Here is a 26,511-nt window from a genome sequence, read left to right on the forward strand (position 1 = left end):
ACTCTGTAGGTACTCAAGATTGACATGACACTGACTGAAACTGAGTGTTTCACCCCCCCTTTAAGTGTATTGTTTTCCTTGCTAGAGCACCAACTGTATTCATTCTCCCTTATGTTTTTTCTCTAACTGTTGACACATTTGGCCATGAACATCGACATCAGCATATATGGTAATCGGAAGTAGGAGGCTTTATGATAATGTTCACTAGTTTATCCAATCAATTGTAAGAATCTGTGTTCTATATCAAATGAATATGCATAACAAGAAGAGTATATAAACACTGTATCTGGCCAATGCATTTTGAAGAAGAATCAGATGTGAAGCATACCACTTTGAATTTGTATCATTCTCCCCATGTTGGACTACATGAAAAGGATCCTATACAGCACAGACGGAACAACAGAGCAAAGTTGGTGTAAACAATCTTTTTTTTTTTTTTTGCTCTAGATATTGTTGACGACAATTATTGTTTAATTGCATATGTTGTAGCAATAAAACTTCTCGAATTTAGTATTTGAAATAAAAATGTTGGTAGCTGTTAAATGTTATTACACAGCTTTTGACACACAGAGTTTCACAATTTTGGACCTTGGTCATCTTAAAGGAAAGGCAAGATGTTTTATATCTCATTAAGTTGTAAATGGTGTCTTTGTCTCTGCTGTTTGTAATAGTTCCAGCAAGAGAATAATCATGTATCTGCTATGGCCTCTCCTGTTTCTTCATGTTTCAGCACAACATTGGTCACTGTTTGGTTAGTAAACAAACCTTTTTCTTTCATTTTATATATATATATATATATATACACTGTAAAAAAATACCCATCAAATTTACGGTAAAAAACCGGCAGCTCTGGTTGCCAGAACTTCACCGTAAAAAATACGGCAGTAACGTTTTAGGTTTTACGGGACAACAGCATATAATTTAAAGGTTTATAATGTGGTAATTACGGTTAAAAATTGTTTATTTTACAGTTAAAAACCCTATAATTTGAAAGTTTATACTGAAATAATTATGTGTACATAGTACACTATAAAATAATAATGGTAAAAAAAAATGTATTGAACTGAAATATTAAATTACCGACTTATTGAAATGCTAATATCTGTTATTTTCCTTTTATATAATTTGACAATCACCAATGACAGTGGTGATGAGAATCACATGATGAATCAAAGTTCATCACACGCAGCTTTTGGAGGGACAATATTAACATATAGAAGGTGCACACACAAACACTAAACACCAAACACCATCATGGTAGCACACATGATGTTTTAAAAATGCAATAAACATTAATTTAACAACATTAGATGTAACATAAAACCTTAATGTACATAAGTGATTAGAAAAAACTAAGAAGAAACAGTTAATTCAATGAAAATGCATCAAATGCGAAGTGCCATGTGGGGAATTCTGGGAATGTCAATTTACGTTTTTTCACTGTAAATTACACAATGCCCTATTCTTTTTCACTTCGTAAAACTGTAAATTTAACGGTATTTTACTGTAAAATAAAATAAAATGTATAAATCTTTAAATTATATAGTTTTGAACTGTAAAATAAAAGGTTTTTAACCGTAATTATTACTTTATAAAACTTTAAATTATATGCTGCTGTCCCGTAAAACCTTAAACGTTACTGCCGTATTTTTTACGGTAAAGTTCTGGCAACCACAGCTGCCGGTTTTTTACCGTAAATTTTATGGGGATCTGTAAAAAGTGTACACTGTAAAAAAACTACAAAAAAAATATTTTTACAGGAAAATAAGTACAAGTCTGTGGTTAGAGGAGGCACAGTTTTTTTTATTTTTTTTTATTAAAAATAAATAGAAAACCAGTAAGTATTACATTAAAATGTAAAGCATAAGATTTTTTGTATGTAAACTGCATATGCATTTCCAATGCATTTGGATTATTTTTACATAGACAAATTAATAAACTGAAGGTGATTGATATATGCCAGTTATACGTAAATGAAACAGTTAGGAATTATGTAAAAGTACACAGAAAAACGGCAATGTTAAATGAACACTTCCTAGTGTTGATGTGTGTGCTCACTACTGAGTTAAAGTACCATTGAAGCAGTGTTGAAGTTAATGAGATAATTAAGAGATGATTGAGCATTAATGATGAACACCTGATGATAATGAGCACAATCACTGAAGGAAAGAGAAACACGAGAACTACAGCTGACTTCAGCCACAGCTTTAGATGAAATCAACTGAAGATAAAAGTAGACATTAAATCTCTGAAGATCTCAGCAGAGGATTGAACAACTCCACAAACAGCATTACCAGCTTCATGTATTACTAACCAAACTGACTTTATTGTTGTAATTTCTGTTTTAATTAAAATAATAGTTTTTTTATGAAGTCACCATGATGGTGAGCAGTGTTTGCTTTAGTTGGGCTCTTGACCCTTGACTCTCCAACATTAGTTTTCTGGCTGCTTAACCTGTGTTTATAAAGCACTTTGGTTATGACATGGAAAGCCAAAAACCATGGTCAGGTGATTTGGCTCTTTAATGATGATTATATAATCATCATGTAGTGGCTGAATCACTAAACTCATTCAGATTCTAATGCTCTGGTTATAGAGGTAATGTGTTAATTTTGTAGTATGTGTAAAAAAGCCATGTGGTTTATTTTGTTAACTCATGCATCGTTGTGGCAATCAAACAATTTGCAGGACCAAAGAAAGGTTTAATCTACGGCATTATTTAGACAAACACAGACATCAAGAATCAGTGTGTGCATCTCTACAATGGTGACAAAAAATTAAAAAAAATCACAATTCAGATGCATAATTTATTCATGCTGCAATGCATGCTGGGACCCATTGGAGAGTTTTGATTGGTGGTACCCAGCATTCACTGCAGCATGAAGCTTTTCATTGATTGTCACCATTGTTGAGATTCATACACTGATTCTTGATATCTGTTTGTGTCTAATGATTGCCATAGATTAAAATCTTTTGTGCACTATTTTTTTTTTTACATTCTGCATATTAGATTGTCACAACATCGCTCATGCTATAGAACCAACTTGCCACTATTATGATAAAACAAAATTAATAACACATAAACAGAGTCTTAGACTCTGAACAAGACCAGGGATCACTACATGATGATTATATAATCATGAACTAAGAGACAAATCATCTGACCATGTTTCTGCTTGGCTTTCCATGCTGTAACAAAAGTGCTTTATAAACACAGTTAAAGCAGCCAGAAAACTAATGTTGGAGAGTCAAGGGTCAAGAGCCCAACTAAAGCACACACTGCTCACCATCATGGTGACTTAAAAAAAAAACTATTATATTCAATAAAACATCAACATCCACAGAAATAAAGTCAGTCTGGTTAGTAATGTGTGAAGCTGGTAATGCTGTTTGTGGAGTTGTTTAATCCTCCTCTGATGAGATCTTCAGAGATTTAATGTCTTCTTTTATCTTCAGTTGATTTCATCTAAAGCTGTGGCTGAAGTCAGTCGTAGTTCTTGTGTTTCTCTTTCCTTCACTGATTCTGCTCATTATCATCAGGTGTTCATCATTAATGCTCAATCATCTCTTAATTATCTCATTAACTTCAACACTGCTTCAATGGTACTTTAACCCATTAGTGAGCACACACATGAACACTAGGAAGTGTTCATTTAACGTCTGCAATTTTTCTGTGTACTATTACATAAATCTTAACTGTTTAATTTACGTGTAACTGGGATTTATCCGTCACATTTAGTTTATTAATATAATTAAATAAATCTTACCTGTTTCATTTATAAATGATTTACAAATAAGATTTCTCTTACTGATTCTTAGATAGTGATTCTTAGTAAGTTGATTAATTTGTTTGTTAAACTTACATAATCCAAATGCATGGAACATTTATATGCAATTGAAATACATGTTTAGACATTTTTTAAGTGTATAAACGTGTAAAGTGACTTACATTTTTAAGAACAACTGACAAAAAATTTAATTGTCACAATATTTGCATGTCAAATTAACCACATGTTGTAAATATAACAAAATATTCTGTTTAATAGTTTACAAAAGTTCACTGTGATTCAAACAAAAAAATATATGCTTTTGGGTTTTCTATACTTTTCTGTTGGAATTTTACATAGTTTTTCTGTAAATTTCACGGGCATAAGGTTAGATCTATTGCAGTTATTCACCGTATATAGTAAGGAAACTTTGTGTTATAGGCTTGTCATGACTTTAATAAAAATTAAAAAAAAGGTAACACTTTATTTTAAGGTTCAGTTATAACGAGTTGCTTATTAGCATGCATAGTACTAGGATATTGCCTGTTTATTAGAACTTATAAAGCACATATTAATACCTTATTCTTCATGACCTTATTCTGCATCCCTTAATCCTACCCAATACCTAAACTTAAATGCTACAAAAACTACCTAACTAACTATTAATAAGCAGTAAATTAGAAGTTTATTGAGGCAAAAGTCATAGTTAACAGTAAATGTGAATACGTTCCCCATACTGTCATGACCCTGGGCTGATCTGTTCGTTCTCTTCCTGTCTCTGTCATGTGTTTGTGTTTTGGAGCACTTGGGCTTGCTTTGATAAGTCACCTTGTGCTTTGCTGTCACTGTGTTGTCTGGTCCCACCCCCTTGTTATTCCACTCATTACCTCATTATTGTTTCACTCTTTCCACCTGTGCTGTACCTATTTAGATCATCTGAGCGCCGCCAGCCCTGCCTACTCAGTGCCTCGTGCTGCGCTTCTCCGCCTGGTTCAGGCTTGATAGTCCTAGTATTCATCGGCATAAGGCTCTGCTATTGACGCTTGTGTTGCCTTTTTGGGACTTTTCCCTGGTCCTTTCCAGATTATTGATAAGACTTTTATGACTCCTTGTTCTTCTGTTTCTATCTGGACTATTGTTAGCCCGTTTGGGTTGCTCCTTTTGATTTCAGTAAACTGTATTTTAGTGCCTGCAGACTGAGTCCGTGTCCCGATCTGACACATACTAAAGTGTTACCAAACAAATATACAATGTCCTAGTAACATCTCTAAATATCACAACATAAAAAAATATGTTAAATGTAATCTACAAATTCTTGCATATTCAGTGGTCTATTGGACTTTTACAACCAATCATATAATTTGCAACAACAAATACACAGTTAGCTGAAGTTAAGCAACACATTTTGTTGACGGATTTTAATTTTTTGTGAGCAGTTTTTCAGAAAAATATATCAATTTCAAAATATATCAATCTTTAAATCTTCTGTCGCTGGATGAAGATGACAGACCAAAGCCAACACAGGAGGGCAGAGTGAGATTGGTCGGTGATCATCCTTCATCCGGTCGTGTGGAGATCTATCATGATGGACAGTGGGGTACAGTTTGTGATGACGGATGGGACCTGGCAGAAGGGCAAGTGGTGTGTCGTCAGATGGGTTTTCTTGGAGCTATATCAGTTACGGCTGGAGGACAAAATGGTGAAGGTACAAGATCCTCAGACCAATTTATTGTTACACACTATGATTACATTAATTGTCTAATTTTTTTTTACCAAAATCTTCACAGCAAAATCCCCAGTGTTAAATTAACACTGCTCAGTGTACATATGTGTCCGCACTACAGGGTTTTAAAAGTAACACTGAAGCAGTGTTAAAGTTAATGAGATAATTAAGAGATTAATTAAGTAATGATTGACCATTAGTGATGAACACCTGATGATAATGAGCAGAATCACTGAAGGACAGAGAAGCACAAGAACCAGAGGTGGAAAGTCCAGGGGTCAGAAAGTAAAAGTCCTGCCATATTTTGATTCCATTCATGAACTCAGTCAGCTGATTGCAATAATTAATTCTACCTCTTTTGCTACTTTGCAAATCCAGGTGTTTGGAACAAAATACAGAGCTGGACTTTTTACCTTCTGAACCTGGACTTTCCACCTCCGTTCACATTTCAAAGTCTCTGCTGCCCTGCAGTGGACAACTGGAGACTCTGACAATCACAAGATCTCATCAGAGGATTAAACAACTCCACAAACAGCATTACCAGCTTCACACATTAAAAACCAGACTGACTTTATTTCTGTCAGATGTCTACAGAAGCTCTTATTGAGAATCAACAGAGGTTTAGATGTTGATGATTTATTGAAAGTAATGAAGTCACCATTATGGTGATCAGTGTTTGCTTTAGTTGGGCTCTTGACTATAAACTTTTTAAAAATAACCATTTTGTCTGGCTGTTTATTATGGTGTGACCAGCAAGATAATGTGTGATCAGCTGATGTTGGCTCATTGGTGACATGAATATAATCATCAACTTGTGGCTTAGTTCACTGATCTTATGTCTGACTTTTATGGGTGACATTTGTCATTGATTTCTCTTTGATTATTGTTGTGATTCTACAGCAAGAGTCTCAGAAATGATCAGAATGAATTGTACACTAAATGTTTTAAACTCCTGCAAGATCAACGCACACTCAGACATCAATAATCAGCCTATGAAACTCAACAATGGTAACAGGTTTAATGCTGCAATGCATTCTGGGAGCCATGGATGAGTTTTGTATGATGCACCCAGAATGCATTGTGTCATGAAGTATGTCACCGTTGATGAGATTCATACTCTGATTCTTTATGGATGTGTTTCTAAAATGTAAACAGAGGTTTGAACGTGTTTCTAAACTGGAGTGCAAATTATTATTATTATTTTTATCATTCAGTTTACCTCATTAAAGCATTGCTGGACATCGTGCTGAAGTGACTACTATAACCAATGCCTCTCATGAATTAAGCAAACACAGAGAATAGCATTACATGATAATTACATCTGTATTTTCAACAAGAAGCCAAAATCATCTGATCATGTTTTCTCTTGCTGTTCTCCCCATAACAAACACAGCTACAGTAACCAGAAAACCAATGGTGTTCAAAAGTCAAGGCTTAAGAGCCCAACTAAAGCAAATACTGATCTCCATAATGGTGACTTTACCAAGTCCAGGTTCAGAAAATAAAAAAGTCCAGCTCTGTATTTTGTTCCAAATATCTGGGTTTGCAAATAGCAAAGTTTTTCAGATATGTGGTAGAATTAATTAGTGAAATCAGCTGACTGAGTTCATGAGTGGTATAAAAATATGGCAGGACTTTTACTTTCTGACCCCTGGACTTTCCACCTCTGACAAGAACTACAACTGACTTCAGCCACAGCTTTAGATGAAATCAACTGAAGATAAAAGAAGACATTACATTTCTGAAGATCTTATCAGAGGATTAAACAACTCCACAAACAGCATTACCAGCTTCACACAGTACTAACCAGACTGACTTTATTATTTGTAGTTAGAGCTTCTGTCACCATCATGGTGATCAGTGTAATCTTTAGTTGGATAACTTTTAAATGTTAGTGTTTCTCTGGCTGTTGAGACTGAGTTTGCTATGACCAGAAAAGCAAAGAAAGCACAATCAGATGCTGTCAGCTGCTTGATGATCAGAATATCATTGTATAGTGGTGTAACTCACAGGTCTTATGACTGATTTTAATATGAGCAATATATCATTATCTTTGTTTTATTGTGATTCTAGAAACGATCCAGCACCATTTTAATCAGAAAACCTGAGTTTGTTTTAAAACAAATTGTATACTAAGCAGTTTGGAATCCTGCAAAAGTTACTCAAACACAGATATCAAGAATCAGCGTATAATTCTCAACAATGGTTTCATGCTGCAATGCATTCTGGGAGCCATGGATGAGTTTAGCATGATGCACTCAGAATGCATTGTAGCATGAAGCATGTCACCACTTTTGAGATTCATACGCTAATTCCTGATGTCTGTGTGTGAGAAAAACTTGCAGGTTTTAGAAGTGCTTATTGTTATTAAGCTTGGAAATTAAAAGTTATGTACATGTTTTAAAATTTGTTCAGTTTATCTGATTAAAACATTGCTGGATCTCCTACTGTAGAGTCACAAGGCTACTGTAATCTTAGGAGACTTAGGAGTTCAGCAAATAAGGCCACAATATGTTCATAACTATTGTTAACAACAAGTCAACATTATCTGTCAACAATTGTCATTAATTTTGTTTTGCTCTCCATAACAAACAGTTACAAGTAAGAAAAATTAATGTTAAAAAGTAAAGGGTTAAGAGCCCAACTAAAGTAAACACTGACATTAGACATTAGTCTCCATAATGGTGACTTCAAACTAAACTATTATTTAAAAAGAAAAAATCAACATCTAAACCTCTGTTAATTCTCAATAAGAGCTTCTGTAGTCGTCTGACAGAAATAAAGGCAGTCTGGTTAGTAATGTGTGAAGCTGGTAATGCTGTTTGTGGAGTTGTTTAATCCTCTGCTGAGATCTTCAGAGATTTAATGTCTTCTTTTATCTTCAGTTGATTTCATCTAAAGTTGTGGCTGAAGTCAGTTGTAGTTCTTGGGTGCATCTCAGGTCCCTAGTTCAGTGGTCAGGGCACTGATCAGAGAGCCAGCCCATTGACTTATGTCCTAATCAGTGCCCTGACAACTGAACTAGGGAACTGATTGAGACACACGCCTTGTGTTTCGCTTTCCTTCAGTGATTCTGCTCATTACCATCAGGTGTTCACTAATGGTCAATCGGTAGTTAATTAATCTCTTAATTATCTCATTAATTTTAACACTACTTCAGTGTTACTTTTAACACCCTTGTAGTCTGGACACATATTGAGCAGTGTTAATTTAACACTAGAGATTTAGCTGTGTATTTTTTTTTTCAAAGGTTCTGGTCCAATCTGGCTGGATGACATGAACTGTAAAGGCTCTGAGAGCTCGTTGTCTGAATGCAGCTTCAATGGCTGGGGTGTTACTGACTGCTCACATAAAGAAGATGCAGGAGTGATCTGCCAGACTGGTAAGAAGTTCAGCTACCTGATATATTTGCAGTTGTGGACTTGTATTTTTATTATTTATCAAATTTTGATAAATATTACATTTTCCTCACAGGTACAAACATAACCAGCAATCGTCAGTTCTCTGTGGACAACAGTCTGGGTTTGTCTGCTGATCTTGGTCTTCTGTTTGACAGTGGAGATGGTTGTGATTTCAGGATTAATGTGCGAGACCTCAGTGAAGAGGCAGAGTTGGGGTTTTGTGTGCACCGTTTGATCCTCATGATTTATCCAGAACTAAACATAACAGATGAGTCCAGAAACCTCACTGTGGATGTCAGCCAGATGTGCCATCCTCATGTCCCTACTTTTCTCAGGTAACTTTCTGAATAGCATTTCACTTCACTACATACAGAATCTTCACAATCCAACAGAGAATGTTGCTTTGAACTGTGCAAATCCGAATTCTACTGATGCTTAGTATCAGACACTTACAGTATCTGAACTGTTTTTTTTCAGGTATTTGTACACACGTCAGATTGATGTTTCCATCACATCGGCTCAATGTCTCCATCAGCTGGCGTTTATCTTTGGAGTGAAGAATCTTATGGAGGATGTTGGCAGGGTCTTCACTTCACTCATTCCTGAAGACAACACCTTCCGGACACAGGTATCAATGTACGAGTATGGCGTCCGCACAGGTGACCTTGTTCTGCAGGAGAATGTCCTTCAGTATCTTTCCTGGAACTGTGAGTTCCTCATAAACTCTCCGCTGTGGAGCACCATCTCCTTTCACATGATGGACGCTCTGCTGCCGCGCTCAGACCTGATTGTGAAGGACGAAGCTTTACTTCTTGAAGCTCTGGAGAGATGGATCCAAGAGAAAGGTGATGATATTAGTGCAGAACAACAGGCCAGCCTCCTGAATCACATCCGCTTCCTCTTGATCCCGGTGGATAAACTGTACGAAATGCAGTTTTCCTCAAGTGTTCTCTATCAGCGTCATGAGAGACTGTACCTAAATGGTCTCCTCAGAGGTTTTCAGTTCAATGTTTTGCCTTTCTCTAAGATCAGAAATAAAATGGATAACACAAGTGATGATTATCTACCCAGAATCTACACTGCTACTGAGTGGAGTGTAGTTATCAATGTTACCAGTTTCATACACCCATACCTTGAGCAAGGTAGTAGAATCCAAAACTTCTACTTTCCTGTACACCCTAGTGCTTTTTACAGAGGGCAAAGGGTTTTGTGGAAGGTCCGGGTTTTTCTCACTGTTCAGGAATGCTCTAACTATCAAGTTAAATGTCATACTGTTCCTGTGGCAAGGCTCTTCAATGATGATAATCTTAACAGTTACGCTAGCACCATTCGCTACAACAACAGGTTGATTCTCACCTGTAAGAACCAAAACAATGCCTTTCATGTCCAAGACTTCAAAAACACCTTGGCAGTGATTCCAACCAACAGCAGTATGGGCCTGTCTATCCCGTGTCCTGATGCCTACAGCTTTAGATTTGTAGTGCGTCCAGAGTATATCTGAATGCACAGACATGTATTTGGCTAAAGGTAGTTTCCTGTAGGCATTTCATTTTCTAATCAAATATATTAGATTCAGTCAAGTTATTTAAAAAAAATGCATTTTATTCATTTATATTTTTGAATGATTTGTCTGAAATGTTTTATTTGATTTATAATTTTCATTTAATTGTTTTAGCAATAAAATGCTTAGTTTCGCATGTGCACTTGAAAATAAAAATATGCTTATTTCATTATCTCTTGTTTCATTCCATTTATTGTTAAAATGTTTCTGAAATATGTCCCCCATTCTAGCCTGGGAAAACCCAGACAACTTCCAGCAAATTTCGAGTTGCTTTGCAAGTAGTCTGGCAAAGAGCCCATTCAAGCCCATTTCTAATCTGTCGAAATCGTGGCACCAATCAAAAAACGTTGGGGCGGCATTTCTGTGCTTATTTCATCAGATCTGGTAGGCATGTAAAAATTGTAGATGAATAACTAGCGTAACTATGCTCAAGACTTAAAATGTTCTAACATATGAAATGACTGAAGTTAGTGAGACACAATCTTTCAAAGACTTCCCAATGTATGTTGAATTCTAACACAGGCTGCTGATTAGGTGAACACCTGAACCAAATCTTATTTAATAAGGAAAAGTAAAAAAATAATAAATAAATAAAAACACTTCTGTGGTCATCACTATCCTCTTGCAGTAGGACCAGCTGGATGGCAAGAACAGTGCTAGTACACAGCAAAAACTCCAGTGTTAAATTAACTCTCCTGAGAGTACATGTGAGACCACACTCAAGAGTGTTAAAGTGTTAAAATAAGAGTGTTAAAGTAACACTGAAGCAGTGTTAAAGTTAATAAGATAATTAACTGATTATTGGCAATTATTGAAGATACCTGATGATAACAAGCAGAATCACCAAATGAGAACATCACAATTCACAAGTGGACATATTTTCCATTTGTAATTGCAAAGCAACTCAGACAGTGTGTGTTTGTCCGAAAATCATAAAAATAAAAGAAACTTCACTCACACCTTTAGACACTTTAGACAACTTATCATCTGTAATTCACACATTTTTGGACCATGAGAGAAACCAGACCTGAAGGAAAGACTCTCTGGCTCAGGATTCAATCCAGGATCTTCTTGTTGTGAGGAGCCAGTGTTTCCCACTGAGACACTGTGCTTCCCTTAATCACAGATATAAGACACACTTTGACTATTTCTGTCAGAGTCAGACGTCTACAGAAGCTCTTACTGAGAATTAACAGAGGTTTAGATATTGAGGATTTATGGTTCATTTGAAGTCACCATTGTGGAGGGAAGCGTTTGCTTTAGTTGGGCTCTTGGTCCCCGTACGTGTGTTAGTGTTTCTTAGGCTGCTGTAACTGTATGTGTGAAACACAAGAGTTGTGGCTGAGAAAGCAAAGCTAATGTGACATCAGGTGTTGTCAGCTCCTTGTTGATGATAACTAAATCATCAGAAAGTAAGCATCTGATGTCGTTTTTTGTGTTCTTGTTTGGCACAATAGTTATTTGTTTATAGCCTCTATAATCTTGTGAATCTGCATTATTGGCACCAATAGCAATAAAAGGACCACCTATCCTGACGGATGAGAAAAAAAGTATGTGTACCCAATGTTTTGAGAAATTATTTCCCATGGTCACACACAGATATCAAGATTTGGCCTATGATTCACAACAATGGTGACAATCAAGCATCAGTTTTGTACTACGAAGCCACCCATCATGCATTGCAGCAGGAAGTGTTTTTGTGTCACCGTTGTTGTGAAACATAGGCCAAACCTTGATGTCTGTGTGTGATCATGGGAAATATTTTCTCAAAACATTGGGTGTATGTACTTTATCATCCTTCAGGATAAGGCTATTGGTGCCAATACTGCAGAGACTATAAACAAATTACTATTGTACCAAATAAAAACATAATATCAGATGCTCACTTTCTGATGATTTAGTTATCATCAACAAGGAGCTGACAACACCTGATGTCACTTTAGCTTTGCTTTCTCAGCCACAACTCTTGTGTTTCACACACACACACACAGTTACAGCAGCCTCAGAAACACTAACACACGTACGGGGACCAAGAGCCCAACTAAAGCAAACGCTTCCCTCCACAATGGTGACTTCAAATGAACCATAAATCATCAACATCTAATTATCTGTTAATTTTGTTTTTATGATTTTTGGATAAACACACTTTGTCTGTGAGTTGCTTTGCAATTACAAATGGAAAATATGTCCACTTGTGAATTGTGATGTTCTCATTTGGTGATTCTGCTTGTTATCATCAGGTATCTTCAATAATTGCCAATAATCAGTTAATTATCTTATTAACTTTAACACTGCTTCAGTGTTACTTTAACACTCTTACTTTAACACTTTAACACTCTTGAGTGTGGTCTCACATGTACTCTCAGGAGAGTTAATTTAACACTGGAGTTTTTGCTGTGTAGTACCTCAAAAGTATAACTGGAATCAAAAGATAACTATTGACCATGCCAAAAAAGTTGAAATGGAAAGTTTTGCGTGAGGTAAAGAAGGGTTCTGGCTTTACTGGCAGGGGGATACAGTGAGCGTCAGGTTGCTTCCATCCTTAAAATTTCAAAGATGGTGGTTCATAAGAACAAGGTCAAGCAGCAGACATTGGGGACAACAAAGCTACAGACCGGCAGAGGGCAAAAATGACTCTCCACTGACCACTATGATTACCAACTCATTTGAATGTCACTCAACAACTGTAGGATGACATCAAGGGACCTACAAAAAGAATGGCAAAAGGAAGCTGGGGTGAAGTGCACCGTGAGGACTGTTCGAAACAGGCTTACGATACAATATGGTTCACGATACTAAAATCACGATACGCATCACAATACTTAAAGGGAGGGTGAAACACCCAGTTTCAGTCAATCTCATGTCAATCTTGAGTACCTATAGAGTAGTATTGCATCCTTCATATCTCCGAAAAGTCTTTAGTTTTATCATATTTATAAAAGAAATATGGGCTGTACCGAGTCTTTCCGGAAAAAACCGAGCGCCTGGAGGCGTATCGTGTGGGCGGAGCTAAAGAATCACAAGCGCGCAAAGCGGTGACGTCCTCAAGCGTGGAGAAACCCATCTATCTCAGCTAATACAGATAATGATCCACAATCAAATCTGAGGCTGAAATAAACTGAACAGGAGAAACGGCAACATCAGGACGTCCGTCTCTGTGGTATGTAAGTTACTGTATTTAATGGCCTCTCCACATTTCTGTGTCTTTACTCGCAGTGTATGAGGACATGATTCGGTTTATGGACTATTGTATGCGGCTAGACCTTAGAAGTAGCAAGCAAAACGGTTTTGCACGTCAGACTAGTGTAACGTTATACAGAACAACAATGGAGTAACCGTTAGCGCATTTGAATGACGAAGCACGCGATCGTATCGTTTACTGATGTTTACTCATGCGACGGTAGCCAATATCAGAGACATTTGAAGTTGATTTACTCACCGGCATCTTCCAAAGCAGGACCGCTCTGTCAAAAACACACTTCTTTGGTATGATTTGGTGAAGTCCTGTGACAGCAGTGACCGTGGAAATCCACTTTGCGACGCGACTGAAGCGATACCTTGAAGCTTCCCGTCATTTCTGCGTTCAAATCGGTTCAAATGCAGCGCTGCCTTCCCGGGGCGCGACATAAGTGTTCACGGACGACTGGATCTGCACCTGAGAGACTGTTTACAGCGTGCATTTCCTCTCTCTCCCTCTAGTTACGCGCGCGCGCACCCTTCCGGGAGAAGAGCCCGTACAGCCCATACAAGGACCTTCCGCTCTATTTAACGTCAAATAGACCCATACTCGAAAAAAACTCGCCGAAACTTGTGAGAAACCGGAAGGAGTATTTTTAACACAGAAATACTCCATCAAACGTCCAACATTAGTTTTTGAAACTTTGTCTATGTTTAGGATGGGAATCCAAGTCTTTAAAGGTGTAAAAAGCTCAGTATGCATGAAACAGCATTTCACCCCCCCTTTAAGTCATGATTCGACACACATCACAATACTAAAGTCACGATATTATGTCATCGATTTGGAATTTAAATTTCTTTTGAGCAGAGTTTAGTAACAGTAATATTTTTTATTAAATAACCAGTGTTTTAACAGTTGTGATAACTGAAAAACAAAATAGTTTTTGTCATTAAAAAAAACAATGAGTTAAATTAAATAAATAAATGGTCACAAAAAATGCTTATAATGGCTCTTCCTTTTGCTGTAAAAGTCTCTGCCTCAATAACTGAAAAGTCAATTATAGTAGGGCTGTTTATTGACACATTTTACAATTCGATTAAATTTCGATTAGATTCAATACCGATTATTTTAGATATATATCAGGCAAAATTTATCAAGGAAAACAAATCTATGAACTAATGCTGTAAACTATGGAGTCAGGATACTAGGCTACATTAAATCGAAGGTAAAAATGAACTGATTTGTACAAACACTTAAATTACACTCAATTATGTTTTTTTATAATAAAGTTCTAGTATTAACTTTATAATTAATTAATCATATGTCTATAACTATTTGTTTTTTGAACATGGCTGGCATAAAAACTTGCCATTTTTTTTCAAACATGCATTAAATAATGAAAAAATATTTTTAAAATATAAAATGAATATGTAATATGGTGCTTATATTTATCAAAATGCTACTCGCTTAATTTTTCGGAAGAGAAGTTAATGTACAGTGCATCCAGAAAGTATTCACAGCGCTTCACTTTTTCCACAATATGTTACAGCCTTATTTCAAAATGTATTAAATTCATTATTTTTTCCCCTCAAATCTACCAACAAAGTCAACATAAATATAACATTAAAGAAGTTTGTTTGAAATATTTGCACCTTTATTCAAAATAATAACGAAAAAAATCACTTGTACATAAGTGTGCACAAACTTTGGCATGACACTTAAAATTGAGTGTCGTTTTCATTGATCATCCTTGAGTTTCTACAACTTGATTGGAGTACACCTGTGGTAAATTAATTTCACTGGACATGATTTGGAAAGGCACACACCATAAGGTCCCACAGTTAACAGTGCATGTCAGAGCACAAACCAAGCCATGAAGTTCAAATAACTGTCTGTAGACCTCTGAGACAGAAATCAATCAAGGCACAGATTTGGGTGAAGGCTATAGAAACATTTCTGCAGCACTGAATTTCCCACTGAGCACAGTGGCCAGATGGAAGCCACTCCTCAGTAAAAGGCACATGAGAGACCACCTGGAGTTTGCCAAAAGGCACCTGGAGGACTCTCAGACCATGAGAGTGAACTCTTTGGCCTGAATGGCAAGCATCATGTCTGGAGGAAACCAGGCACCTCTCATCACCCGGCCAATACCATCTCCACAGTTAAGCATGGTGGTGGCAGCATCATGCTGTGGGGATGTTTTTCAGCAGCAGGAACTGGGAGACTAGTCAGGATTGAGGGAAAGATGAATGCAGAAATGTCCTTGAGTGGGCCAGCCAGAGCTCAGACTTGAGCCAATTGAACATCTCTGGAAAAACCTGAAAATGGCTGTGCCCTAGAACCGACGCTCCCCACCCAACCTGATGGAGATTGAGAGGTCCTGCAAGGAAGAATGGAAGAAACTAGCCCAAAAAAGATGTGCCAAGCTTGTAGCATCACACTTAAAAAGACTTGAGGCTGTAATTTGTGAAATTGGTGCTTCAATAAAGTATTGAGCAAAGGCTGTTAATACTTACTGTATGTACGTGATTTTTGTTTTTTATATATAAATTTGCTAAGATTTCAAACTAACTTTTTTCACATTGTTATAATGGGGTATTGTTTGTAGAATCAAGTAAAACAATTATGAATTCAATCCATTTTGGAATAAGGCTGTAACATAACAAAATGTGGAAAAAGTGAAGCACTGTGAATACTTGTCGGATGCACTGTAGACTGCCGCTTCTTTTGAGCTGACCTGCGCCAGAGCGATCTCATGCCACAGCGCCAAAATAGTAGATTATTTTTGTTCTCCCCGAATCGCTTATTGTCTGCTTGCATTAAAAGCTAACACAATATGGTTAAGAACTGGTTAAGATTGTGCAAACACACATATAGCTTTTACTGCTTGAAGATAGAATTTTGCGAGAAAATTATTAGTTGAAGGTTTTGATCAGTTGAAGGTTTTGCCTGTGTTACTGTGTAGGGAGTTTAATGTTGACCATTAAAACTATATCAAACCATAAGGCATTTTTATAGTTTTGTTAAATATAAGGGGAATTCTAGTAGTCTTATTTGAGTAAACATTTAGTTTGATACACTTTGATGCTTTTCTCAATAGAACTAGTGTTTGTTTTCTGTAGCCTTGAACAAGTTCTCATAAACCTTGTGTGTTCACTCAAAGTGTGACAGCTGCAGATAACACCAACTAAGGAGTTTGTTATTGTGTTTTTGGTTTACTGGAATAAGAAGCCCTCACCCAGTTTAAAATAACAGGTGTGAGACTTCCACTTTGTCTTTTATGAATGCACAACATGCATTTCCGAATTGACCTTCTTGGCCAGGATAAAAGCTTTTAAAGACACTTTGCTTGCATTTTTCAATTCCAGCTTCACCATGATAATTATTAAAGTTATTTTTTTCCACGACAGGCCTCAGGGTGAGAAACTTCCTGGGCAAAACACAGTTGAAGCTGGAAGTGTGTTGGTGAGGCCAGAACGGGAAGCACATCCTGTGGTCTATCCTACTCCACACTGAGCTTCAGATGAGCACTTAAACTAACATAACTTAGGGTTAAACTAATGTGCGGCCTTCCTGCGGTCATTTTCTCTGTTGTTCATCATCACTCTCTAACTCCTCCCCGATTGTTTTAAATTTACCTCATGAATTTCTTTTCATATCAAAATTGTTTAGTTATCTTTGAGCAAAAGGCTCATTTGGTAATATATGTGACCATAAATGCAAACTTAAAGAAAGTCTAGTCTTTTTTTCTGCAGCAAAAGTTAAGACTATGTTTCAGCTGTGCAAGGTCTAATCACAGAAGTCACTGTAATGCCCACACCCAGGATTTGAACGTGAATATGAATACAATGAAAAAAGCAAACAGTCAGGTTGATTTGAATGTAGACTTTTTATTTACATATGCTCAGAGAAATGACTTCAAAACCTGCTTCTTTTTTTTCTTTTCTTTTTTGGCATTGTGTGAATTGCTTTTGTGACAAAGGTAAAGCAACTCATGGGATTTGTTTGAACATGCACAATGCAGTATGTAGGTTTTGGTTTCTTATGAAATGAAACTTAAGGTAGTCCTTAAATTTGATTGGACAGAACATGTAAGTGATACCTTTATCCCAATGCTTGACCTGATTTGGTAGATATTTAGATGAGAGGCGAGCAGATTTGCAAGTCTTCCCGTAAGAACTTTCATGAATTGTTTTCATCCTGATTTGCAATTTTAAAGAGTTTCCAAAGACGACTGATCATGTATCTTCTGTGGAGCTTGATGTTTCTACATGTGTCAGCACAGCATTGGACTCTTTTTGGTTAGTACCTGAACAAACCACTGCTTTAAATTTGAATAGCAATATTTCATGCACTTTGTAAGTGTTTGTCTTTTCTACATAAATATTACACTAAAATGCATACATTTACAAATATAAGAATGTATCTCCTATAAATGTTGGATATGTAAAGCTGCTAATCTGATGGTTTTCATGGTTTTACAAATTGCTCTGTTTTGTTTGTCATGGGCTTCCTGCGAACATTTTCATGAACCTTTCATGAATATTTATAAACAAGTTTATCGCTCGCAGCAGATGAGCAGTCGAAGCCTAAACGGGAGGGCAGAGTGAGATTGGTCGGAGATCATCCTTCATCCGGTCGTGTGGAGATCTATCATGATGGACAGTGGGGTACAATTTGTGATGACGGATGGGACCTGGCTGAAGCGCAAGTGGTGTGCCGTCAGATGGGTTTTCTTGGAGCTATATCAGTTACGCCTGGAGGACAATATGGTGAAGGTATGGTGCAATGAGAGTTAGAGAATTTGATTGTTGCACATTGTGATAAGAACAATAGTCTTATATTTGTTCTATTATACTTATTAGGTTCTGGTCCAATCTGGCTGGATGACATGAACTGTAAAGGCTCTGAGAGCTTGTTGTCTGAATGCTGCTTCAAAGGCTGGGGTGTTACTGACTGCTCACATAAAGAAGATGCAGGAGTGATCTGTGAGGCTGGTAAGACATCTGCTGGATCTCACCGAAATGACAGATCTTGCTTGTGCATTTAGCTTTGATACTGCCCAGTTCTATTCATTTATTTATTTGTTTTAGTTCAGATTTATTGTTACTATGACATTTTGTGTCAACTGCCCACAAGGTGCTGCTTTAAAAAGCAAACCTAGATCAATTATTAAGAAAATCAGTTTTCCACAGAAATGTTGATCATTTTCTGTCTTTCTCTGCCAACTTTGCAGGTACAAACATAACCAGCAATCGTCAGTTCTCGGTGGACAACAGTCTGGGTTTGTCTGCTGATCTTGGTCTTCTGTTTGACAGTGGAGATGGTTGTGATTTCAGCATTAATGTGCGAGACCTCAGTGAAGAGGCAGAGTTGGGGTTTTGTGTTCACCGTTTGATCCTCATGATTTATCCAGAACTAAACATAACAAATGAGTCCAGAAATCTCACTGTGGATGTCAGCCAGATGTGCCATCCTCATGTCCCTAATTTTCTCAGGTAACTTTCTGAAGACCATACTATTTTCTCACTTTATTCTGTGTGATTCTATGGAACTGTATATTTTGTTATCAATTGTGTCATTGCAATGAATGGGATAAACTGGAATAATTCATGTTATGGAACTAGTAAAATAAGCCCACTCTTTAGTAAATTCTTCTTGCTGCTTGATGGCAAGCGCATACAGCTGTCAGTAGCTGACACTACAGGGCAAACCAGTTTAAGTACACTGGACAATGACATTCATTGTGCAAAATAGAGGTGTATAAGGTGACTATTTAAGATGACACAGATTGTATTGTTTCAGAAACTTTTCCTCAGAATATTGGAAATAGCCTACAAAACCTCACCTTGCCTGTTGATCAGTGCCTCATCAGATAACAATCCACAGCTCCGTTCCCTGCAGCATACAGGATATCCTCAAGATGGCATTCAAGCAATGCAAGTCTTACAAGGGCCTGATGAAGCTCCCAGGCTAAAACAGTTCTTCACGCCCATGCAGAGATAGCCCTCCATGAATCCGTATGCCTGCAGTATGATGAAATGAGCATCAAGACTTTTCCCCCTCTTTTGGCTTTAAAGGGTTAGTTCACCTGAAGACCTTTGTTCATCTTCAGAACACAAATGAAGATATTTTGGTTGAAATCCGATGGCTCAGGAAGGCCTCCATTGGCCACAATGTAATTTCCTCTCTCAAGACCCATAAAGGCATTCAAGACACCCATCTCACTACAGTGGTTCTACAATAATTTTATAAAGCGATGAGAATAGTTTTTGTGCGCACAACTAAATAAGAACCTATATAGCGATGGCGAATTTCAGAACGCTCCTTCCTGAAGCATCTGAGCTTAATGAATCAGCATATCTGTAGAAATCACGTGACTTTGGTGACCCGAACTCCTGATTCCATGCACTGATTCATTATGGTCTGAAGCTTTAAAAAGCTGTGTTTTGATCTCATCTTGGAGTGGTCCTCTCCCTCCAAGACCTCTCACAGCCACTCAGCTTTCTTCAGTCGGGCCACCCTCATGAGACTGCCTCTCAGAAACCTCCTTTCACCCTTCCACACACAATCTTACAGTGGTCCTGAAAGCTATGACAGTTTTAGTCACTACAGTTGACTGATCATACAGTGCTCTCTCTTAAAACATTGGTCTTATTAACACTTGCTTTTGTAAAGCGAGCATGGAATAGGCAAGTACTGTCAACTGATGAGTCCTGCACTGAATTTGGGCCAGATGACTGTAGAGTTGAACCTCTTAAACCTAGAAAAGGTTAAAAGGCACTCTAGACGGTTCAGACTTCTACATTCTACTACATTCGCTAGCTACACTGCTATGATGTATGCAATGAAGCTGCCAACATTTTAGAATATCTTGCCTTAATGTATCCAATAGTGTATCCTGCAAATACAATGTTAATCCAGGTCCGGTACTAGTTCCTGCTGTATGGTATCCTGATGCTGTCACCTCTTAAATTTATTAATAAGTCACATTGTGTCTGTTGCTGCTGCTTGAGCAAACATGCTCATATTGGTGATCATATCACTGAGATTTTTCATGCGTCTCAGTTCTTAGCATGCCTGTAGATCATGTACTCATCCAATGCCAGTGAACCAAAGTCAAAAGTGAACGTCTCCAATTATTCATGGAATCTTGGTTTACAAGCTCCACTTTACTTCAAGGCAATGACGATGGGCATTGCCATATATAGTGAATGAGCCTCCTTCTATTTTGGACACTTGAACATCATGAGGTTTACTTGCACAATGAACAGGAGGGGTTACATTGGTGCCTTGACCCAGATGGGAGTGAGGTTTAATGGGGTGAGTGTAACAGAGGTCAGCTAGTAGTCAATGTGACCTCAAGAGACACCCTAACGACTTACGCTAGAGCGTCTCTTGAGGTCAGAGGAGTGAGGTTTACTTGCACAGTGACTACTTGCTGTCTGCTCTTACATAAGCCTTTAGATTTTAAGCTTTACACTGCGATATTGTACAGCTATAACCACTTCCCAATACCCACATGCCAGTGTTTTACGGAAATCTTTCCCCACATGAAATTTGTACTCCCTTTCTTCTGATTGGTTAATTTGCTAGGGAGGCTACTGCCAGATTGGCCCCTATCCCTTATGTCAAATCACCTTTATTTAAATAACTCTTTATATTATACATATCAAAATAATGGTTCAGCCCACCTCCACTCAAGCATGTAATGGATTATCAAAATTGTTCTTTGTTTTTTTTGTTTGAGCATGGCATGGTTGTTGGTGCCAGACAGGCCGGTCCGATTGAGTATTTCACAATCTGCTCAATTGCTGGGATTTTCACACACAACATTTCTAGGGTTTACAAAGAATGGTGTGAAAAGGAAAAAAACATCCAGTATGCTGCAGTCCTGTGGGTGAAAATGCCTTATTGATGCGGGAGGTCAGAGAAGAATGGGCCGACTGATTCAAGCTGATAGAAGAGCAACTTTGACTGAAATAACCACTCGTTACAACCGAGGTATGCAGCAAAGCATTTGTGAAGCCACAACACGCACAACCTTGAGGCGGATGGGCTACAACAGCAGAAGACCCCACCGGGTACCACTCATCTCCACTACAAATATGAAAAAGAGGCTACAATTTGCATGAGCTCACCAAAATTGGACAGTTGAAGACTGGAGAAATGTTGACTGGTCTGATGAGTCTTGTTTTCTGTTGAGACATTTTGAGTCGGAATCAGGTGTAAACAGAATGAGAACATGGATCCATCATGCCTTGTTACCACTGTGCAGGCTGGCGGTGGTGTAATGGTGTAGGGGAAGTTTTCTTGGCACACTTTAGGCCCCTTAGTGCCAATTGGGCATCATTTAAATGCCACAGCCTACCTGAGCATTGTTTGTGACCCTGTCCATTCCTTTATGACCACCATGTATCCATCCTCTGATGGCTACTTCCAGCAGCATAATGCACCATGTCACAAAGCTCAAATCATTTCAAATTGGTTTCTTGAACATGACAATGACTTCACTGTACTAAAATGGCCCCCACAGTCACTAGATCTCAACCCAATATAGCATCTTTGGGATGTGGTGGAACCGGAGCTTCGTGCCCTGGATGTGCATCCCACAAATCTCCATCAACTGCAAGATGCTATCCTATTAATATGGGCCAACATTTCTAAAGAATGCTTTCAGCACCTTGTGGAATCAATGCAACGTAGAATTAAGGCAGTTCTGAAGGCGAAAGGAGGGTCAAACACAGTATTAGTATGGTGTTCCTAATTATCCTTTAAGTGAGTGTGTGTTGGATCTGACTGTACATTTTGAGTTGGTCTACTGAAAAGAAAAAGAAAAACAGGTGGAGATATGTAGGAAGATGTGGGAAAATAAGATTTTGTAACCTTTCAACAAAATTATAGAAATCATGAATTCTTTATTTTTTCTAAGAATGACCCCTGTCAGAACTAATGACACAGTACATAGAAACTAATAATATTTGGGGTTTTTTTCAGGTATTTGTACACACGTGAAATTGATGTTTCCATCACATCGGCTCAATGTCTCCATCAGCTGGCGTTTATCTTTGGAGTGAAGAATCTTATGGAGGATGTTGGCAGGGTCTTCACTTCACTCATTCCTGAAGACAACACCTTCCGGACACAGGTATCAATGTACGAGTATGGCGTCCGCACAGGTGACCTTGTTCTGCAGGAGAATGTCCTTCAGTATCTTTCCTGGAACTGTGAGTTCCTCATAAGCTCTCCGCTGTGGAGCACCATCTCCTTTCACATGATGGAAGCTCTGCTGCCGCGCTCAGACCTGATTGTGAAGGACGAAGCTTTACTTCTTGAAGCTCTGGAGAGATGGATCCAAGAGAAAGGTGATGACATTAGTTCAGAACAACAGGCCAGCCTCCTGAATCACATCCGCTTCCTCTTGATCCCGGTGGATAAACTGTACGAAATGCAGTTTTCCTCAAGTGTTCTCTATCAGCGTCATGAGAAACTGTACCTAACTGGTCTCCTCAGAGGTTTTCAGTTCAATGCTCTGCCTTTCTCTAAGATCAAGAATAAAATGGACAACATGAGTTATGATTATCTACCCAAAATCTACACTGCTGAGTGGAGTGTAGTTATAAATGACACAACCACCAATTACCCGTACTATCAGTACAACTATGGTCAAAATATCAGAATTCAAACCTTCTCCACTCCTGCACACCCTAGTGCTCTTTACAAAGAGCAGACGGTCCAGTGGCAAGCCCAGGTCTTTCTTAATGCTCAGGAATGCTCTTACTATGGTATTTCATGTAATTCTTTTCCTGTTGCAAGGTTATTAGCATATGGCCACCAGAACAGTTACGCTAGCACCATTCGCTACAGCAACAGGTTGATTCTCACCTGTAAGAACCAAAACAATGCCTTTCATGTCCAAGACTTCAAAAACGACATGGCAGTGATTCCAACCAACAGCAGTATGGGCCTGTCTATCCCGTGTCCTGATGACTACAGCTTTAGATTTGTAGTGCGTCCAGAGTATATCTGAATGCACACCGTTGACATCAGGTCATTTTCTGCCACTGGTTTAGTTTGGCACTGTTTACTAAATCCAATCAAATAAAATCATGATTAATCCTCATTTATAATGTTCAGTGCCAGTTTATGATCATTTTAAAAATAAGTGAAGGGTTTTCCTTTAATCATTTTGATTATTTCATGCAATGATTATTGTTAGACATTAATGTTTAATGTTAGATGCATAATATAAATAAAAAAATATTCATAATTTCTTTTCCAGTTTTCTTATTATATCCTGCTATACTGTTGGTTAGCTGGTAGAATCAGATGCCGCTACAGTGGTAAATCTGATTAGGCTCATTCATCTTTATGAGCCAAAACATTATGACATATACAACCCCAAATCAGAAAAAGTTGGGACAGTATGGAAAATGCAAAAAGAAAAAAGAAGTGATTTCTAAATTTACTTTGTCTTTTATTTCATTGCAGACAATATGAACACAAAATATTTCATGTTTTGTCTGGTCAACTTCATGTCATTTGTAAATATGCATCCTTTCCTGTCATTCAGACCTGCAACACATTTCAAAAAAAGTTGGGACAGTAAAGCATTTACCACTTTGTAATGTTGCCATTCCTTTCCACAACAATAAAAGACATTTGGGACTGAAGACAAGTGATAAAGTGTTTCAGGTGTAATTTTGTCCCATTCTTCCTGCAAACAAGTCTTAAGGTGGGCAAGAGTACGGGGTCTTCGTTGTCGCATTTTGCGCCACACATTCTCTATTGGAGACAGGTCAGGACTGCAGGCAGGCCAGTCAAGTACCCGTACCCTCTTCCTCCACAGCCACGACTTTGTAATGTGTGCAGAATGTGGTTTTGCATTGTCTTGTTGAAATATTAATGGACGTCCCTGGAAAATATGTCTTCTTGAAGGCAGCATATTATGCTCCAAAATCTCTATGTACTTTTCAGCATTAATGGTGCCTTCAAAGTGCAAGTTAGCTTTGCCAAGGGCACTGACACAACCCCATACCATGACAGACCCTGGCTTTTGGACTTGTTGCTGTTTACAGTCTGGATGATCCTTTTCTTCTTTGGTCCGGAGCACACGGCGTCCATTCCTCCCAAAAAATACCTGAAATACTGATTCATCTGACCACAGTACACATTTCCACTGTGTGATGGTCCATCCCAGATCCCTCCGAGCCCAGAGAAGTCGACGGCGCTTCTGGACACTGTTAACATAAGGCTTCCTTTTGGCACAGTACAGTTTTAACTGGCATTTGTGGATGTAACTACCTATTGTGGTACTAAGGTTTGCCAAAGTAGTCCTGAGCCCATGTGGTGATATCTCTTCTAGATGAATGACGATTCTTGATTCTGAGGGATCGGAGATCTCGGTTGTTCAGCTTAGGCTTGCGGCCTCGTCCTTTACGCACTGAAATTCCTCCAGATTCCTTGAATCTTGTAATTATGTTATGCACTGTTGAATGTGAAATATCCAAATCTCTTCCTATCTTTCTTTGAGGAACATTGTTTTTAAACATTTCAATAATTTTTTCATGTATTTGTTGGCAAACTGGCGATCCTTGGCCCATCTTTGCTCCTAAAGGATTAGACCTTTCTTGGATGCTGCTTTTGTACCAAATTCATAATTACAATCCCCTGTTTCAATCCCATCATTATTTAACCATTTTACCTCATTAGTAGCCCTACATTGCTCCTGTTGTTGCAGGTCTGAATGACAGGAAAGGATGCATATTTACAAATGACATGAAGTTGACCAGACAAAACATGAAATATTTTGTGTTCATATTGTCTGCAATGAAATAAAAGACAAAGTAAATTTAGAAATCACTTCTTCTTCTTTTTTTTTCTTTTTTTTTTTTTGCATTTTCCATACGGTCGCGACTTTTTCTGATTTGGGGTTGTATACAACATTGGTCCTTTGCATGCTGCGAAAAAAAGATATTAGCAGCAGATCCTTCAAGTACTGTAGGTTGCAAGGTGCCTTCATGAGTCAAACTTGTTGGTCAGCATTTGGAGGCCAGGGAAACACCTTGAACTCTTCATGTTTCTCAAATCATTCCTAAACCATGTGTGCGGTGTAGCAGGTGCATTATCCTGCTGAAAGAGACACTTCCACCAGGGAACACCATTGTCATGAAGGGGTGTACATTGTCTGCAGGCGAGGGGAACAAACACCACTTTAAGTTACAGTCCACAGATTCATACTTACCCTGTAACTACATGAAACAAGAGGGGAACAAACACCACTTTAATTTGCAGTCCGCAGATTCGTATACTTACCCTGTAACTACATGAAACAAGAGGGGAACAAACACCACTTTAATTTGCAGTCCACAGATTCACACCCAAAAATTCTGCTTACCCCCAAGGCATCCAAGATGTAGGTGCGTTTGTTTCTTCAGTAGAACACAAATTAAAGGGGGGGTGAAACACTCAGTTTCAGTCAGTGTCATGTCAATCTTGAGTACCTATAGAGTAGCATTGCATCCTGCATATCTCCGAAAAGTCTTTATTTTTTTAATAATTATATAAGAAAGATGCGCTGTTCCGAGTCTTTCCGAAAAAAGCCGAGCGGGTGGGGGCGTGTCGTGTGAGCGGAGCTAAATAATGACGTGTGCAGCAGCGCGCTGTGTGTTGAGTCGAGTCCGTCATCCCTAACAGCGGGAAAAAAACTTTATTCAAAATAAAAATATGGCTTTTAATCAGATACAGCCATACATCTATGATCCGGAATCAGACCCAGAGGCTGCAGTTTAACAGGAGCAGCAGCAAAAACGACTAGAGCAGGACGTCTGTATGTGGTAAGTTACAAGTTATACACTAACTATATAATATGCTTAGCGGCT

General features: G+C 38.0%; 2 protein-coding genes across 3 annotated transcripts; both read left to right on the forward strand.

Annotated features, from left to right (window-relative positions):
- Window positions 1-254: 254 nt before the first annotated feature.
- On the forward strand, window positions 255-10,624 carry LOC137046734 (galectin-3-binding protein A-like). Its single transcript, XM_067424112.1, has 6 exons — window positions 255-409; window positions 672-751; window positions 5,269-5,472; window positions 8,741-8,872; window positions 8,965-9,226; window positions 9,369-10,624. Exons 1-6 carry the CDS (start codon window positions 294-296, stop codon window positions 10,390-10,392), a joined length of 1,818 nt encoding a protein of 605 aa, XP_067280213.1. The 5' UTR covers window positions 255-293; the 3' UTR covers window positions 10,393-10,624.
- Window positions 10,625-17,741: 7,117 nt separating this feature from the next.
- On the forward strand, window positions 17,742-23,863 carry LOC137046749 (galectin-3-binding protein A-like). Of its 2 annotated transcripts, none has more exons than XM_067424136.1 (5): window positions 17,742-17,931; window positions 18,202-18,408; window positions 18,496-18,627; window positions 18,867-19,128; window positions 22,628-23,863. In XM_067424136.1, the coding sequence occupies exons 1-5, from the start codon at window positions 17,871-17,873 to the stop codon at window positions 23,658-23,660; spliced, it is 1,695 nt and encodes a 564-aa protein (XP_067280237.1). In that variant the 5' UTR covers window positions 17,742-17,870; the 3' UTR covers window positions 23,661-23,863. The 2 variants fall into 2 exon arrangements, with proteins under 2 accessions (XP_067280237.1, XP_067280246.1); XM_067424145.1 differs by having other exon boundaries at window positions 18,205-18,408.
- The last annotated feature ends 2,648 nt before the right edge of the window (window positions 23,864-26,511 follow it).

This window comes from Pseudorasbora parva, chromosome 2 (genome assembly GCF_024679245.1).
Source record: "Pseudorasbora parva isolate DD20220531a chromosome 2, ASM2467924v1, whole genome shotgun sequence".
NCBI classification, from domain to species: domain Eukaryota; kingdom Metazoa; phylum Chordata; class Actinopteri; order Cypriniformes; family Gobionidae; genus Pseudorasbora; species Pseudorasbora parva.